Below are 17,534 nucleotides of genomic sequence, written 5' to 3' on the forward strand. Positions count from 1 at the left end.
TGGTATATTTATAACTACTATTCATAGCTATTATATCTTACTATGAATTATTCCCTTTAGAATTGAAAAAGACCCTGAATTGGTTTCATTTAAAATTTTTATATTTTTGGACTGAATTCTGCTTTGTATGGTATTAAGATACCTCTGCTTTCTTTCTAATTTGAACGTGTCTTCGGTTACCTTTGCCTATCCTTTCGTTTTCACATTTTTGAATCACTTTATTTTAAACATGCCTCTCATATACAACATAGAGTTGGGTTTTGCCTTGTAATCCAGTCTCTAAGTTGAATTAAACCTTTTCATACTTGTTATTCTATCAGATACGTCCTAGAGTTGTGTTGTATTATTTTGTTATGCTTCCCCACCTCTCTCCTTAAAAAAATTTGTTGGTTGTTTTCATCTTGCACTTATGGTCTGTTCACCTTATTTTTTTGGTGTAGTCTTTATTATATTTAACAAAGTTTGTATTGTTCTAATGATTACCTTTATAATTATATAATACCTTCAGCCCTCTATTTCTTTAATCATGCATTCTCAGTGGAGGAAGTATTGCCACCAAGCTAGTGAATATTGGTTCTTGGTGGGGGGTGAAAGAAAATCTTAGCTATCACAGTGGCTTTCCTTGAGTTCTTTTATTTCTGCCATTTTTTTTCCTTTCTAAAGTGAATGGCTTCATAAATTTTTTATAATTTAAGGTAAAATATTTTATTAGAATTTTCATCTGTTTCATGACCATATTTTCCTATTAAGTGTTTCTTACCTCATGTTTCACTGATCTTCTTTACCTTTTTGTTACTCTACATAGAATGAGATAGTCTATATTGGCCCAGGTATTTATAGGACATTCCTTCAGGAATGTGTCTGTCATGGGATTTTGCTGTTGTATACACATCTTACCTAACTTCCTAAAGTTTCTGGTCAATCTATTTCTAACCAGTCCCTCCAGATTTTTAGGTCATTTTGTTTCCAAGACAGATAGTTTTTAATCACTTCAAAGTGAGTTTCTTATTTAAAAGTATTTTTCCGATTATTTCTTAAATCTGCACCGTAGGATTCCTCACTTTTTACTATCCCCTCCTTGCCTTCCATTGAATCTGCTTCCTATTTAGCTTGTCGTGGCAACCCTTATGCATTTTTCTAATATATGGATTATGTATGTCTCCTCATTTTGCTGAAATAGAGTTTATGGATTTTTTTCTGTTCATCTTTTATTTATTTATTTTTTTGCGGTACGCGGGCCTCTCACTGTTGCGGCCTTTCCCGTTACGGAGCACAGGCTCCGGACGCGCAGGCTCAGCGGCCATGGCTCACGGGCCTAGCGGCTCTGCGGCAAGCGGAATCTTCCCGGACCGGAGCACGAACCCGTGTCCCCTGCATCGGCAGGCGGACTCTCAACCACTGCGCCACCAGGGAAGCCCCCCATCTTTTATTTTTATATGAAATCCAGGAGAAGTAGGAACTTGCTCTCTCTCACTATCCTATTTTCACTGGAAGCCAAGTCCTCTTTCCTAATTCAGAACAGAAGAATCTAGTTACTTTATGGATCTTGTTTAGTTTTTGAAATAAAGTCCCTAAAATTTGACTACACTTGGAGTTTTCTTGATTCAGTCTTCTGTTATTTTAGGAAAGCTTTATATAATAGGATGAAAATAGGTGATTTATCATCTTAGTGTGAGGTAGTGCCTCTAAAAAGGAATAGGTAGTTTTTTAACTGGCAGTGATTTTATATAGTTTATAGAATCAAGAAATACTAGTAGAACTAAGTATTAAATTGTGTTCTAGGTACTGTGGTAGGCATTAGGCAAACATAGATAAAAGGACAGTCCTTATTTTCAAATAGCTTAACATCTACTAGGGTAGGAGATGAACAGGTAATGTTCAGCTAATAATTGTAATAGTAAGCACTTACTTCACATGGTTTTGTGAGGATTATATAAATTAAGTAAAACACTTATGTCAGTAACTGGCTCTGAGCAAATGCTCAATAAGTGTTTGCTATTAATATAATGAGAGGTAAGCACAGGGGACTGTATAAGCACAGAGAAAAAGAGCTTATGCTCTCAAAAAAAAAAAGACGTTGGAAAAAAAAAGAAGAGCTTATGCTCTCAAAGATCGGTTTTCAGAAAGAGGAGATGCTTGAACTAAAGATGAAGAATTGCCCAGTCGGATGGGTAAGTAGGTGGGTAGAACTTTGTAGGTAAAGAAAATGGCACATAGATAATTAGAAAGGCATTGAGATGAGAGTAGAAAACAGGCAGAGAAGGAAACTTTTTTAGCACTTCTTAATTGTTATGGCTCAAAGGGAGAGTAATAAGAGATAAAATTGTAATTGAAATGTCTGTACTAAGCTGTCATAGGGCAGACACTGTTTCTCACTATACTCTCAGTTCCCACCATATAGTTTGACATATTTACTTGGTCAAATATTCGAATTTTATCTTCAAAGGTGTGAACAGCCATTGGAGTATTTTAAGAAGAAGACTGACATGTTCAGATTCACATTTTACAAAAATTTACCTGATGCTACTTATAGCATCAGGGAGAGAGAAAAAGGGGTGAGAAAAAGGCCGAAAGATTGATTAAGAAGTTATTACAGTAATGGTAAGGGCATAAACTAAAGAAATGGCATTGGGAATGGAGAAAGAACAGATTGGAACAGATTAGAGGACAGTGTGGATTGGATTTATGGTATGAATAATGAGAGGGAGAATGACAATGGAATGACTCCTAGATTTTTGGCCTGAGTGACTGATTACAAGAATAGTAGCACCATTTATTTAATCAATAGGAAAAGAAGGTGTTTTTTGTTTGTTTCTTTCTTTGTGCTTTTGGCTGTGTTGGGTCTTCGTTGATGCGCACGGGCTTTCTCTAGTCGCGGTGAACAGGGGCTACTCTTCATTGCAATGCACGGGCTTCTCACTGCGGTGGCTTCTCTTGTTGCGGAGCATGGGCTCTAGGTGCACAGGCTACAGTAGTTGCAGCACGCGGGCTCAGCAGTTGCGGCACGTGGGCTCAGTAGTTGTGGCACACAGGCTTAGTTGCTCCGCGGCATGTGGGATCTTCCCGTATCAGGGATCGAACCCATGTCCCCTGCATTGGCAGGTGGATTCTTAACCACTGCGCCAGCAGGGAAGTACCAAGAAGGTATTTCAGAAGTGTTAAAACTGAGATACCCATGCGACATTCATAAGGAACCATCTAGTAAAATATAACAGCTTGGAGCTCAAGAGAGAAATATGAACTGAAGACACAGACATGTATCTGTACTGGTCCAAGGCAGAAAAATGGATGAGGCTGTTTAGAGTATGAGAAGTGAAAAGGTTTCTTGACAGAATCTTTGGGAACACTGATATTTAAGAAGGGCAACTGAGGAATAAAGGAGACAGAAAAAGAGTGGATAAAGAATAGAAAAATCAGGATAAGGTGGTACCATTGAAGATAAGGCAGGCAATTTTCAAGGCAAAAGTAATCAATACATTTAAATATACAGAGATGTCAAGTAGAATATTGACAAAAAAGTATCTTGGATTTGGCGATTACTAGGTTGTCACTGATAAACTCTTAAGAGTACTTTCACAGTTGGGAATGGTGCAACAGAAATGAATTTTCGCTAGAAAAGGAAGAGTGTAAGCTCTTATAGGCATCACTCCAAAGATTCTACCTTTAAGTTTCTTTATACAGGATGTGAGTTATTTTTTCATAGCCGTGGACCTAATGAAAGGGGCTAGAATGCAAAGACCGCATCTAACACTTAAGAATTTTGTGATGCTCGTCAAGTTCCTTTAACCCATCTGTAAAAATGGTATTATTATTAATAATATATACCTCATAGTAGATCAATGTAAAGTCTAGGCACAACTTCTAATTCAAGTCTAACACACAATTTTTATTTTTTACTCTGTTTTGTAGGCTATTATTACAGCAAGATTCTAAGTTTTATGTCCTTTTAAAAATAAGATTTCAGGGCTTCCCTGGTGGCACAGTGGTTGAGAGTCCGCCTGCCAATGCAGGGGACACGGGTTCGTGCCCCGGTCCGGGAAGATCCCGCATACCACGGAGCAGCTAGGTCCACGAGCCATGGCCGCTGAGCCTGCGCGTCCAGAACCTGTGCTCCGCAACGGGAGAGGCCACAACAGTGAGGGGCCCGCGTACCGCAAAAAAAAAAATAATAATAAGATTTCAATATAAACATTTCATTACTTTTTCAAAAATATTTTGCATAGAATGGTATTTTTTTTTTACTAACCTTTTCCTTTTAGGAAGTAAAAAAATATATACTTTTTCACTTTAAGCTTTCCTGTATTAAATGTTTACCTGGCAATTTCTCTGTTACAGAACTTTGCCAGGGTTAAAATGCAGGTAACCATGTCACTGTCTTCCTTGGTGGGCACGTCTCAGAATTTTAATGAAGAATTCTTAAGACGTTCTCTAAAGACTATACTGACATATGCTGAAGAAGACTTGGAATTGAGGGAGACAACATTTCCTGATCAGGTCAGAAATGCTACTTTTTAGAGCATTAACTGAAATAGGAATTGTAAATAGGCATTTTCCAAATTGTTAGATCAAACTTTGGTTTTAACTGGAGGAACCTATATTTTTCTTTCATCCATGTGTGTCATAGATAGGGCTGAATCTCTTTGTTTTAATAAGCCACCCTCCCTTCTCAGAATGGTTAATATCTTTGGTGTTTAATTCTGTGAATTTGTACCAAAATAATATTAGACTTAGGCAGTATGGACAAAAAAAAGCTTTATGATGAAACTATTCCCACTGATTAATGTAATTTGCCTCAAACACTAAAGTTTCTACAAACTACTTTTTGGGAAAATCTGAAACATAGGAGAAGATTTCCTTTTGTGTTCTTTTCCTGTATTCCCTATATCCCTATATGTATTTTATTTCTACTTACATTTCTACTTGTTTCTGGGTGAGAGAACTGAAAAAACAGTCTGCTGAGCAATTTGTATAGTTTACCACCCTTCACTCATCTTACCCCATCATACCCAGACTCTTTAGAACTATATCAAAATCATATTGTTTTGAAATCTTTAGATGCTTATCTGAAATATCTTCCAAATTAATTTAATGATTGTGAATGAATGGATGTTTTTCATACAATTCTCTGCTACAGGTCCAAGATTTGGTTTTCAATCTCCATATGATCCTTTCTGATACTGTTAAAATGAAGGAACACCAGGAGGATCCTGAAATGTTGATTGATCTAATGTACAGGTAACATTTGTTTGATTCACTTATACCTTGTATAATGGGGCTTAAATTAGTACGATACACAAAAAACATGAGATTAAAAAAAATACAAAACTTATTTGTCGTTTTCTAACGGTAATTGAAAAGTCAAAATGTGCTTTATCAGATCCCCTGTGTCACTTCTTCTTTTAAGAACTATGAATAATTGTTCGGTATATTTATTGATTATCAAAAACAAGAGGATTATTTAAAGTAATGACACATTTAACACCTTGGCATCCTGGGCCCTAGATTTCCTAGGAAGGCCCAAGATCCATATTTTAAATGTAAAAGTTCTTTAGGAAGAAAATACAGTGTATTAACGTTTTACTACAATATTAATTTTGCTGATTTTAAATATGGTTTTGCCTATAGGATAATATTTATAGGGTATTTTGAGAATTTTGTAATTCCTGTTGTAACTTAAAAGATGTAAGTAAAACTTGACTTTTTCTTTGCCATATGACCTTCTCTTTTTACAGTTTTGGAGTTCCTTAAAGGCACAAATAAAACAAAAACAAATATGTTCTTTAAAATAAAAATGATACAGTGAAACAATCTTCTATAAATTTTTTTCCTTGAATAGAAAACTTGTTTATATTCCTATAATAAACATGTAAATTCCCACAGTTTTTCCCTTACTGATTGTTTCCTTAGTGTCCAGATTTTCATATAAAATGTCCTTTTTTTAGCCCCCCACTGCAAAAAACTGATATTACTGTTCCATTGGCCCACAGTTGTTTCTCTAAGCATACTCAAAGACATTTTCATACGACCCAAAAACTTGTCTTAATAGGTTGTGTTCAATAACAGAAACCTAAACACTGAAAAAGCAATTTGGACTCCCTTCTAGCTTGGGAAGCAAATGCTAATTGAGAAGAATTTCTGTTCTAACTAGAATTGCCAAGGGGTACCAGACCTCTCCAGACCTGCGGCTGACCTGGTTGCAGAACATGGCTGGCAAACACTCGGAACGCAGCAATCATGCTGAAGCTGCCCAGTGCCTCGTTCACTCAGCAGCACTTGTTGCTGAATATCTGAGCATGCTGGAGGACCGGAAATATCTTCCTGTGGGATGTGTAACATTTCAGGTAGGAATCTGCCAGGTTTACATTAAATCAAGGTATGTCCTTTTTTGGATTTAACTTTTCTCACTGGTGTTTAGATTCATTCAGCTTGTAAGGAAAGCATAAAGACTGAAGGTGATACTTCAGTAGATGAATTAACATTTCACTATTACTTTCATTAATACATTTTTAAAGTGTATTTCTCATTAATTCTCTTCCACATTTTCTTACCTCTGCATTATCAGTGCTGTGTATATTTATTCTCTTTGCCTATACTGCTGTGGACTTTGTAACATCTATGAAATACATTCAAGATATTGAGAATCAGAATTCAGTGGAAACTCTTAATTGGCTTTTAATTAAAATACCAGGTAAACCAACATTCTCCATTCCCTGTATAAATATGCTAATATATGACTCAGAGATGATAGCTTATGCTCTAGTACGGTTACATCCCCCTTACCCACTAGTTGAATTCTTTGCTTACCAAGAGTTAGTTATACTTTGCTTTTCTTAAAACCTGTTAAAGCCAGGTTTGGGAAGTTACAAAATTTAATTAAATATTATGTTCTCTGATAAATCTAAATGCAATAAGAAAGTAAGTTATTGTTTCTCTGAAAACCAAGTTGAATGTTTTGCAAAGAGATCAGACAAATAAAGAAAGAATGGGGGAAAAGCTCCAAGAAGTCTAGGATAATTTGATAATCTTTTAAGTTCAAGTTTTTACTCTAAAGAAACCAAAACTGGAAATCTTAAATAAAGGTTGCATTGTGGGTATTTAGTCAAGAGAGATTACATGGAACTCTGATCTCGAGACCCATACACAAAGAAAAGACCTTAGATCTACTTCAGGAAATTGACAAATGAGTGTATATCTACTGTGAATATTTAGGTTCAAATCAAATATTTAAGGTATGTAGGTATCATTTCTTTTTTAGAAATAATGGCTGATCCCAATCTCATTGGGTAAGAGGGCTTTTAATATACCTGAGTTTTTTCATTAACTTGATGTATGTTAGGCAAGCCAAGGGACCATTTTTGTACCTTATTTTCCCTGAAAGAGAGTTTTAGCAAGTTCAATTAAATTAAAAATAAAGATTGTTTAAGTCTCCATAGGTGTTCTGTGTGATATTATGATTTTCCTTAGCCCATGATTTTTCTTAATTTTCTTTCTTGCAACTTTTTATTAATGGAAAAGTTATCTAGCAGTGGTGTTACACTTTATTGTCATCTTCACAGTACAAAAAGTTTTTGGAGATTTGTCTTTTATCTTTGCATTGACTACCCTTTTTTTTTAAACTTAAGCTGGTAGCTATATTTCATCATCAATTACTTCTTCATATACATCTTTCATGTTAAGAAATTAATTCCATTTCACAAGCCTTAAACATTTTTTTCCTCCTAGAATATTTCATCTAATGTTTTAGAAGAATCTGCAGTCTCAGATGATGTGGTATCTCCAGATGAAGAAGGTATCTGCTCTGGAAAGTACTTTACTGAGTCAGGACTTGTGGGATTACTGGAACAAGCAGCTGCTTCTTTCTCTATGGTAGGTGACTCTTACTCATTTCTTCCCACAATTACATACTTCTTAATTATTAGTGACATGTATATTTATGCTTTCTGCCTACAACTCTGCTTTTCCTTTATGGTAGTTTTCTCTAAATACCTTAAGAACCATCTAGTAACATATTTTCTTTCTAGATTCATCATTGCTTATTCCTTTTTATTTTAATAGTCTGTCACTTCCTCCAGTGTTTTTCATCTGCTTGTTTGTGAACCAACACTTAGTCTGTAAGAGATTTTTTTTTTCTTGCTTTACAAAACTTTACCACCAAACATTTTCTAAAACTTTAAAATTTAAAAAAACCCCAGCAAAACAGAAAGCCTGTGGTACTCAGGAAAATTATGGCCACTCATCCCATTGGTTGCATAGTGAGTTCTATTAGGTAGATATTGAAGTGGTATCAGGAGCTTTATGAACTACATCCTAGATCCCTTGTCTGATCTACCCTACCATGCTATAACTCTAATCCTTGTCCCTCCCCATCTGTATGTGAAGAATTAAAGCAGTCATGTGGATCTGAGATGGGATGTTTGTTGGAGAAGGAAAAAACAGCCAGCCAAATCCCTGCTTACTTTCTTGAACCATGGTGATTACGGTCACCTGCTTTCTGTGAGTTTTCTGCTGAGTGTTTAGTATCCCAGCACCAAGGTTTGGGAGACAGTGAGGTTCATGTTAAGGTAAAAGGGAAGCTTGAGGTAATATACAGTGTTTCCCACCTTCCCCATTGTACTATTATTAGGAATTGGTTATTGCTTCTCCTGGCCTTAACCCTCCCCAGAAATATATTGGTTATGGGTATAGATTTAGAAGGCATACAGTCAGAATTCAGATCCTGGCTCTGCTACCTTAGTAGTTAAATCACTTCAGGCACAAGTTACTCAACCTACCAGTGCCTCACTTTTCTTAACCGTTAAATGCATCTAATAATAGTACCTACTTCAAGGAATGTTATCAGGGTTAAATGAGTTAACCTATGTAAAGTGCTTATCACAGTGCCTGGCTCCAAGTAAGTTTTAATGTGTTTGCTATTATCATCTTCTCATCATTATTGGCATTTAGAAGCAATTCATTTAATAATGATTCTGAGACTCAAAGAACGTTAGGCATTGGTCCACTTTAAAATTTCTTGTTTTTGAGGACCTTGATTGTCCTGATTCCTACCCCGGATCTCTGTTCCTTGAGTTTCAATTTAAGTGATCTGAACTAGCAGGGAAAAAAAGTTTTTTGGTATTAATGGAATATTTTAATAAATATACATTCTCTATGTATATGTGTTTAATTTTAATAATTCACAGCAGTGAATTTAGATTGGGGTACAGTGGCCTATATTACAGAAGCCTATATTTTGCAAGAGCATATAATTGTGAATTTCATTCTTTTTCAATTAATCTATTTAATATTAAGTAAAATAATTACTGGGCATTTTAGTTACACTAAATATACTTTACTTTTACAGCTACATGTTGCTTAAATATACTCTTGTGAACTGACTAGAAAATATGAGAACCATAGGTTTTCCCTGGGAAAATAATGTTTGCTGATGTGTGAGGCAGTGGGAACTCAGTGGCTCTTGGAAAATACCTCTCCTTTCCTTCACTACAGCCATGAATCCATTACTAAAGGCAAGAGAGTGGGTAGCAGTGTAAACACGTTTTGTCCCTTACTCTGATTATAACCAGAGCAACCCTTAGTCACCTACTGACCAACTATCCCCTACTTGAGTAAAATCTGGTGGTTCAGAACCTTCTTATGTTTTGTTAAAAATCAGAGATTTTTCCATAGGAGAGTTCCAATAAGATTTCCTGTGCCAATTTAATATTTTGGAAAAGTTAATAATTTTAGTGTCCTAGGAGGCCACAGGTTATCTGATATTTGCGTATCTGTGACCAATGTAATAATTGGGTTTCTTTATTCCTCTGCTCAGAATTAGTTTCTGCAAAAGTTTACGTGCGTATATGAGGACACACACATACACACATTTATTTTAGTTAAGTAATTACTGGGTAGATAAAAGCAAAATGTCCAATTCAAATTATATAGAAATATAAATATGCATATATTATATGTGTGTATTTTAAATGCACAGACACAAACACACATGCATACATATCCATTCATCTATCTAGAAGAGATAATATTAAATTGTGCAAAATTATTTTATTAGGCCTTAATCAAATTAAAAATTAGTAGTGTTTGTTTTTATGTCCTATTGGAAAACAGTAGTATTGTCTTAGTAGAAATATTGTGAGTTCATAAATTGTAATTCACTTTCTTATTGATGTAAAAGAAAGCAATATCTTATTATTCTTATAGGCTGGCATGTATGAAGCAGTTAACGAGGTTTACAAAGTACTTATTCCTATTCATGAAGCTAATCGGGATGCAAAGAAACTATCCACGATTCATGGTAAACTTCAAGAAGCATTCAGCAAAATTGTTCATCAGGTAATGATTGTACTTTCTAGCTTCAGTATAAATGGAGAAAACTGTCTACAAGCATTAGTGTTGCTTTGTACTAATGTCAAACTAGATGTCACGAAATGACCATTTTAATGAGGTTACAAATGAACAGTGTCAAAATGATGGTTCATGGCCAAAAGCAAGACTCATTAACAAAACTGAATTTACCTAAAGTAGATTATGATCATCATAACCTTTCCACATAGCTTCTCTTTTTTTCCTTCACTTTTTTTGAATTTTTACTAGTTGCTAAATTTGTTTTAAATTGTGAGTTATTTTCTGTTTCACAATGTGGGTTATAGTTATGAATCTGATTTTTAAGTTGATTTCTATTCATTTGCTGCCAAAAAAGTTGTTATGTTTAACTTTTTATTAAATGATGTGAAAGTTTAATAAACTCCTAATATTTTTAATGATTTCAACTGAACTTTTAACTGTTTTTCCCATATATTTTTATTCAATCATCCTTTGACATATTTCTAATATGAAAATAATGTTTAGTGAAAATAATGAATAAATGGTTATCATGTTTATTCAGTTATAATAGTATGACTTCAGTACTTGTTTATAGTTCATGGAATCCACATATTATCACTAAAATTAAAATTAAAATAAACTTGGTTTAGAAATGAAGTAGACTACCAGCAGTTGATTTCCCTGAAGCTGAGTCACTGGCTCCATTGAAATGCTCTGAAGTATCCTGTCGAGGCTCCTCTTTCTCCACTTTTCTCTTCTCTTCCCTGTGCTACCCATGCTGTTGTCTGCTACTGCCATCATCAAAGAAGGAAGTGGAGTACTGGTTTTCCACTTTTTCGTTCGGTATTAGTCCTACTTTATTGTCTGTCAACTTGACTTCCTCTTTCTTGCCATGGACTAAGCTGTTCTGGATGAATTGATATAATCTGAAAAATTTTAAGTCTTAAATAGGGCCACTATACTGTTAAGCCAGAATTTTATTATTGTTTACTAAAATGTTGAAGTTGCAAAAGATCATTAGGATTCTTGATCACAACAGTTGGGTCTTTTTATAATCAGTTGTACATATACTGTTAAGGAAATCTCATCCCAGCTTCCAGACCTATAAATTGCAAATTACACATCAGGTCTGGAACATCTAGAGCTAGTAGCTTCCAAGAAACTTTCATCCATTTGTATCAAAGACATTTGAGTGAAATTTCAATGTCTATTCCAATTTACCTGCGATACTTCAGTGAAGTGCAGCTCACATTAGTTAGGGATCTAATTTAGACACAAATGAAACAAGTAGTTGGCTTTCTTTCCCCCAAATTTGTACTTTTCACTTATTAAAGTTTTAAAAGGTGAAATTTTAGCTTCTAGGTTTTGAACAAGGAATTTATAATATTATCACAGGTCTTAAGTGAAGGAATATGGTGTTTAAAGTACCCTGGTGTTTTCTATACGAAGAAGAATTTATGGTATATGGTACCTTACACTACTGAACTTCCTTTGGCTTTTTTTTGTTCTTTTTAAACAGTTTTTTTTTTTTTATGACTTTGCCCTTTTTTTACTTTTTATTATACAGAGTACTGGCTGGGAGGTAGGTAATGTTTTAGTTAGTTAAAGACACTAATAGATTGATTTGATCAGATTTCTTATGCCAATGCTTTGCCCACATGTGCTAGCTGTGGGCGTTCTGTTGCTGTCTGCTGTCAACTGAATTCATTAACCAAAGAAATTTTGTTAAAATACTGTAAGTTATGTTAAGAAATTTATTATTAAGAGGTTGTAGGCAGTGCATGGAAATCCATATGTTACACTAATGAGATTCTTTGGTAAATGAGCCACTTTGTCATCACTTAGTTTGTTTTTATCCTTTGAAGCATTTTCTTTCATCAACATTTACACACAAATTTCTTTTTTTAACCATATTGTTTCACCTCATTTTACAGAGGTCGATTTATATGTTATTGCTCAGAGGTGTAAATAAAAAATATTTCATCTGATCTAAGATGCCATCAATTGTAAGACATCCCATTATTTTCCATGCCTTTAAGAAACAAAGAAAAAAAATACTCTGTGTGTTAAACTACAACATCCTATCAGTTGAAAGATGAATGCCAACTACAGAGATACTAAAATATGGGCCAGAAATGTGCATCTTAGAATTGATGAAAGAATGTGTTAATTTGATCTTGAGTCACTTCACCTTGAGTATAAGCACTACTGAGGAAAGAAATTCACTTTTGTCATTTGAATTTTGTTGGAGGGAGGGATAAAGAGATTGAGACAACTGGAAATTTAATTTGACCTCATATTCTGACAATGTTTGATAATTAGTGTTCGATGAAGACTATGTGTGCTTCCTTTTATGGAGTCGTTAGGCTCATGAAGTTATATATAAGTTAAATCTTACCTGAAAAGTGCCAGGAAGAATTGATTGTCTTTGTTTTCAATCCTTCTGTAAAGGAAATAATTCTATAAAATTTAAAATTCTACAAAGTAATTTATTTTGATGAGGTATAAAACAAGGTATTAATAAACCAGGTTTATTTAAAGCTAAATATATCTGTAAAGTTTTCTGCTTTGCCTCTCACTTTGTAGTCAGGTTTATGTTGATTAAGCAGCTTAGGCTTTCTCTGTTTGGTTTTGCATTTCAATCCTTGTTTTGAGATCCAACTAGAAACCTTCAGAATAAATGTTACTATTGCATTCTCTTCCATTTCTGAATTAGTTGCCACCTTTCGTTTTTCTTCAGATGAAGCCAGTACAGTTACATCTACCTTAGTTCTCCAGATTAAATGTGTGTGACCTTATTAATACCTAGTACAGAACCTCTCATTTCTGTGGCTCAATTAAGACTTATATAAAGAGACTTTACATGGTTATCTATGAGTGATAAAGTTCCTTATGGATTTCCTAACATGAAATGGAAGTAGGTGAAAAGTAGATAAAAGAAGATACATTGAAACCTCTGAGCAGTTTATTACTAGTCTGCTTGATGCTAAATCGACCCCTGAAAGGTATAATTTTCACTGGTTATGATATTAATATTCTGTCATCATGTTTATTGCATGGTAAAAGTCGCACAGACTTTATTTTCTTGTTTATATTCTTGTCACTACCTTTCACTGGACCTTTAGCTTTGTAGCTTCTAAAATTGTTGCACGTTTGTTTTTTGCTTTTCCCTTGTAAAACTTAAATGGATGCTTGCATTTTAAAAATATGTTTGCTACCATTTGCTGCTTATTTGTTTTGAAATTTCCCTAATTAAAATGCTTCTGTTTTCTCTTCTCTCTTGCCCCTGGTTGCTGACCCTACTCCCTACTTTTACTATTGTCTATTGTGGTAAGTTCCTATCTTGTGAATATTTTTCTTTTTGACTCTGGGAAAACTTCAGTAATTTCATTTTTTCTAAAAGCTACGTTTCCTAGCTAATTTCCTAGTATTCTCAAAGAACTCTCACTGGATTGAGATCCAATAAGGATAACTGATACACTGTAGAAAGGCTCTTTGAATTGATACTCCCTCCCTGACTTAGAGGAACGCTATCTGGGCTTATATATTAGCATTGTATTTCATTTTTTACCGTGCTCCTTGATTTGGTACAAATTATTTGAGTTGGCAAAGCTTTTTAGGGCTGTGTGTGTGGGTTTGTGTGTGTGTGTAAAAGATAACTCTAAAACTTGATATTTAGCAATTTGGTAAAGTATTTACCATCCAAAATAACAAATCATGAACTCTTCTTAAATCATGGTGATCTGCCAATTCCAATATCTTAATGACTGTTTAGTATTTACCTTTATTTTCTCTTCCCAAGCCCATTTATTTTTCTTAAAATAATAGGAAATAGAGCTTCCCTGGTGGCGCAGTGGTTGAGAGTCCGCCTGCCGATGCAGGGGACGCGGGTTCGTGCCCCTGTCCGGGATAGATCCCACATGCCACGGAGCGGCTGGGCCCGTGAGCCATGGCTGCTGAGCCTGCGCGTCCGGAGCCTGTGCTCCGCAACGGGAGAGGCCACAACAGTGAGAGGCCCGCGTACCGCAAAAAAAAAAAAAAATAAATAAATAATAATAATAATAGGAAATAAAGTATGTTTAATAATTTCTCTCTTATGATTGCATTTTAAAATTACTTTTAGAAAAAAGAGAAATATTGAATTTCTGTATGGAAACTTACAGCCATTTCATATTTTGTGTCTATATATTTTATTTTAAAAGATACATTTATCCATTTATCAAATAGTGAACAATTTGTATTCAGAAGTAGATTAAGGCAAGTTTATATTTTTCAGAACAGTCATTCCCCAACCATTGATAACATAGTCACATAATACTGTCTCCATTTTTTTTCCTTAAAAGATTACAACATATTTCACCATCCTAGGGGAAATATCACCACCCTAGTAGGCATATATTATAGTCTCCAGAAAGGCTTGAGAAGGTGGGCTTAGCTTTTTTAAAATTCTCTCTACTAAATCACTAAAGAAAAGTGGCGTACCCTAATTTATGAGATTGAAGCATGCAAAATAACTGGATCATAACTCTTGTTGTTGTATTTGATGTCCATCCAATATTTTGGTTTTTATATGCTGAGAAATACTAGCCATAGTTCTGGTGCAGTGGCTTCTGTTGAATTTTTATAAGCCTTAATCCACGCTAAAGTTGCGTGAGATAAATTAACTCATCCAAGCCAGTAAAAGAGCAGAATGAGAAACAGCAAATTTTAATAGGTGATTGGGGAGTGGGGGGCTGAAAGAAGGGCATGAAAAAAGTTCCAAGAGCATAGTCAAAACAAGTACTTTTACAACAAGTAGTTGAGTGGAAAAATGTGACACTCTAAAGAAGAAACTAGACCAGTGTAGGTATAAAACATCCATGACTGTTTACCTCAGGAAAGGTGAAGAGATGAAGTTAGATATGAAAAATGTTAAGGAATTTAGGGAAAGTGAGAAGAGCTTCTCTGTGAGGAGGTACTTTCTGATAGTTGGTGACTCCCTAATAATTGGTATAGACCCATGACTGAGCAACTGATGATGCTGTACCACTGGTTAGGTTTGCCCTTTATGTTACTTTTGATGAGAAAAAGATACAGACAGCAAACATTTACTTTGTAGATGATACTGGACATGATTTGTTTTTTTCTGGACTAGAACATATAATGGTTAAAATTGAACTTTTGATAAGAAATGCAGTAGGATATATCAGAAGCATATATCTGGTAGGTAAACCACCAACCTAAATTTCATACTGCAGTTTACAGGAAGGAGATGCAAACATGCAGTAACAATTACAGTAGAGGACAGTGTTGTAATATAGAGGAAGACAAAATACAGGGAGGGAGATACCCAGTAATTCTCAAACAGTTACTCAAGGAAATTCTCAAAAGTTCTCAAGGAAAGCATCAGAGAAGCAAAAGATGGTTCAGAGATCATACTTATGTTCTAGTGTCTGTATACCAGTACATAGAATATGGGGATTAAATAGCTTAAATAAGAGCTTGGACTCAGGTGTCAGATATATTGGGATTTAACTCTCAGCTCTGCCGCTGACTAGCAGTGTGACCTTGGGCAAGTTACTTTTCCTCATCTATAAAAAGAGGGTAAAAAAAATGGTATCTCGTAGTCGTGGTAAGAATTGACATAACTCATGTAAAGTGGATAACCAGTGTCTAGCACATAGTAAGTACTTTAAAAATGTTGGAGATTATTATTTTTATTGTTGTTATATCATCGTCATCATTATTATCATTACTGTTACTTGAAATCTTAACACAATTTAGCTGTGAAATCTAAGAGGTGTTATGTTCCCTGGTCGAGATCTGTGATTAAATAAACTGATAAAAGTATATGTTCTTAAGAAGAATAAATCTAATAGAAGAGAAGGAGATTACCACTGTGTGAAATACTGGTATGCCTATCTGGCAATCAGTTAACTTGAAGGAGGTGTTAGCAAGTCCAAGCTCTCTCTGCTTGCCACACAACAGGCCAGTAAATCGGGAGACGAGGTGTTGAGGCAAGGAATAGCGACTTTATTTGGAAAGCCGGCAGACGGAGAAGATGGTGGACCTGTGTCCCCAAAAACCATCTTATCAGGGTCTGGATGCCAGTTTTTTTATAGAACAGAGATGGGGAGGAGGTGATGAAGTAAAGTGAAAAGGCCATTAGTTTTGCAAAATATCTCCTGGCTTAGCCAGCATCAGGGAGGGCATGTGTTAATTTCTTCTTTTCTGCAGCCATTCACAGGTGGGCAGGGCCAGATTGTCTCCCTGTGAACTGAACAGAGGCACTTCAGTTTAACATTCATGCAGAGGGTCAGGGTTCCTTGAGGCAGGCCATTATGTATGATTATAATAACAAGAGCAACAAAAAGCAAAGGTTAAAGTAAAAGATCCAACATGGAGTCAGAAGCATAATGGAAAGCTGTGGGTGAAGATGAAAGAAGTTTTAGAAGTGATGTCATTGTGGAAATATACAACTAGCCCAACTGAATGTTTCCTGCTAAATAAAGATAAAACTAGAAAAGCCTTAAGATAATTTGTCATAAGCAATTTCACCCACTAGAGACATGGATAGATGCGTAGAAGGATTTCCTTGTCTGGGGCATAGTTTCATCAAATACAAGAAGGTGGACCCAGTAAGTAGAACTGCTAAGGAAGAACAAATTGGAGTGTGGGAATGATGGGAAGTTCAGAAAGAATTCATGACGTTAAAGGAAGGTAATGCTAGAAAAATATAGGCTAGATTGTAGGAAAGTGTACTTTTTTTTAATTCAAAGGAAAAATGGGTATCATCCTGTGGTCCAAAACTCTGAAGAGGAAATAAGATGAAGTGATGTTTTTCTTGAAGGTACAGCTATATGATTAGTCTTTCATGAACATGATAGAGTCAATGGTTTTACACTAGAGAACTCTTCGTAAGTTGAAAATAAATTTAATCACTGTTCCCTCCTCCACGTCACTACACACACATTCATTTTCAATTCCAGTAACTCCTCTCTGATCTTATCTCTGCTGATCTTCTTCCTCTTGCACACTTTGCTTCAGCCACTCTGGCCACCTTCCTATTCTTCAAACACATGAGGTAGGCTCCTGTCCTAGGACCTTTGCACTGGCTCTTTCCTCTGCCTGGAATGCACTTCCCCCAGAAGATCCACATGAATAACTCTCACACCTCCTTCACATCTTTGCTCAGATGTCACCTTTTTGTGACACCTGCCCTGACCACTCTGTTT

General features: G+C 35.3%; 1 protein-coding gene across 9 annotated transcripts in view; it reads left to right on the forward strand.

The window, feature by feature from the left end:
* DOCK7 (dedicator of cytokinesis 7) overlaps nucleotides 1–17,534 on the forward strand; it is a 211,794-nt gene that overhangs the window by 174,260 nt on the left and 20,000 nt on the right. For 5 of the 9 annotated variants that reach the window (XM_060304849.1, XM_060304865.1, XM_060304883.1 and 2 more), the window contains 6 exons: nucleotides 4,336–4,494; nucleotides 5,135–5,235; nucleotides 6,149–6,341; nucleotides 7,723–7,866; nucleotides 10,198–10,329; nucleotides 11,888–11,902. In XM_060304849.1, coding sequence (XP_060160832.1) covers nucleotides 4,336–4,494; nucleotides 5,135–5,235; nucleotides 6,149–6,341; nucleotides 7,723–7,866; nucleotides 10,198–10,329; nucleotides 11,888–11,902 — 744 coding nt within the window. The remainder of the gene's footprint in view (nucleotides 1–4,335; nucleotides 4,495–5,134; nucleotides 5,236–6,148; nucleotides 6,342–7,722; nucleotides 7,867–10,197; nucleotides 10,330–11,887; nucleotides 11,903–17,534) is intronic. The other 4 variants (XM_060304856.1, XM_060304861.1, XM_030865794.2 and 1 more) reach the window with 1 other exon arrangement.

The sequence above is a fragment of the Globicephala melas genome, chromosome 1 (genome assembly GCF_963455315.2).
Source record: "Globicephala melas chromosome 1, mGloMel1.2, whole genome shotgun sequence".
In the NCBI taxonomy this organism is placed as follows: domain Eukaryota; kingdom Metazoa; phylum Chordata; class Mammalia; order Artiodactyla; family Delphinidae; genus Globicephala; species Globicephala melas.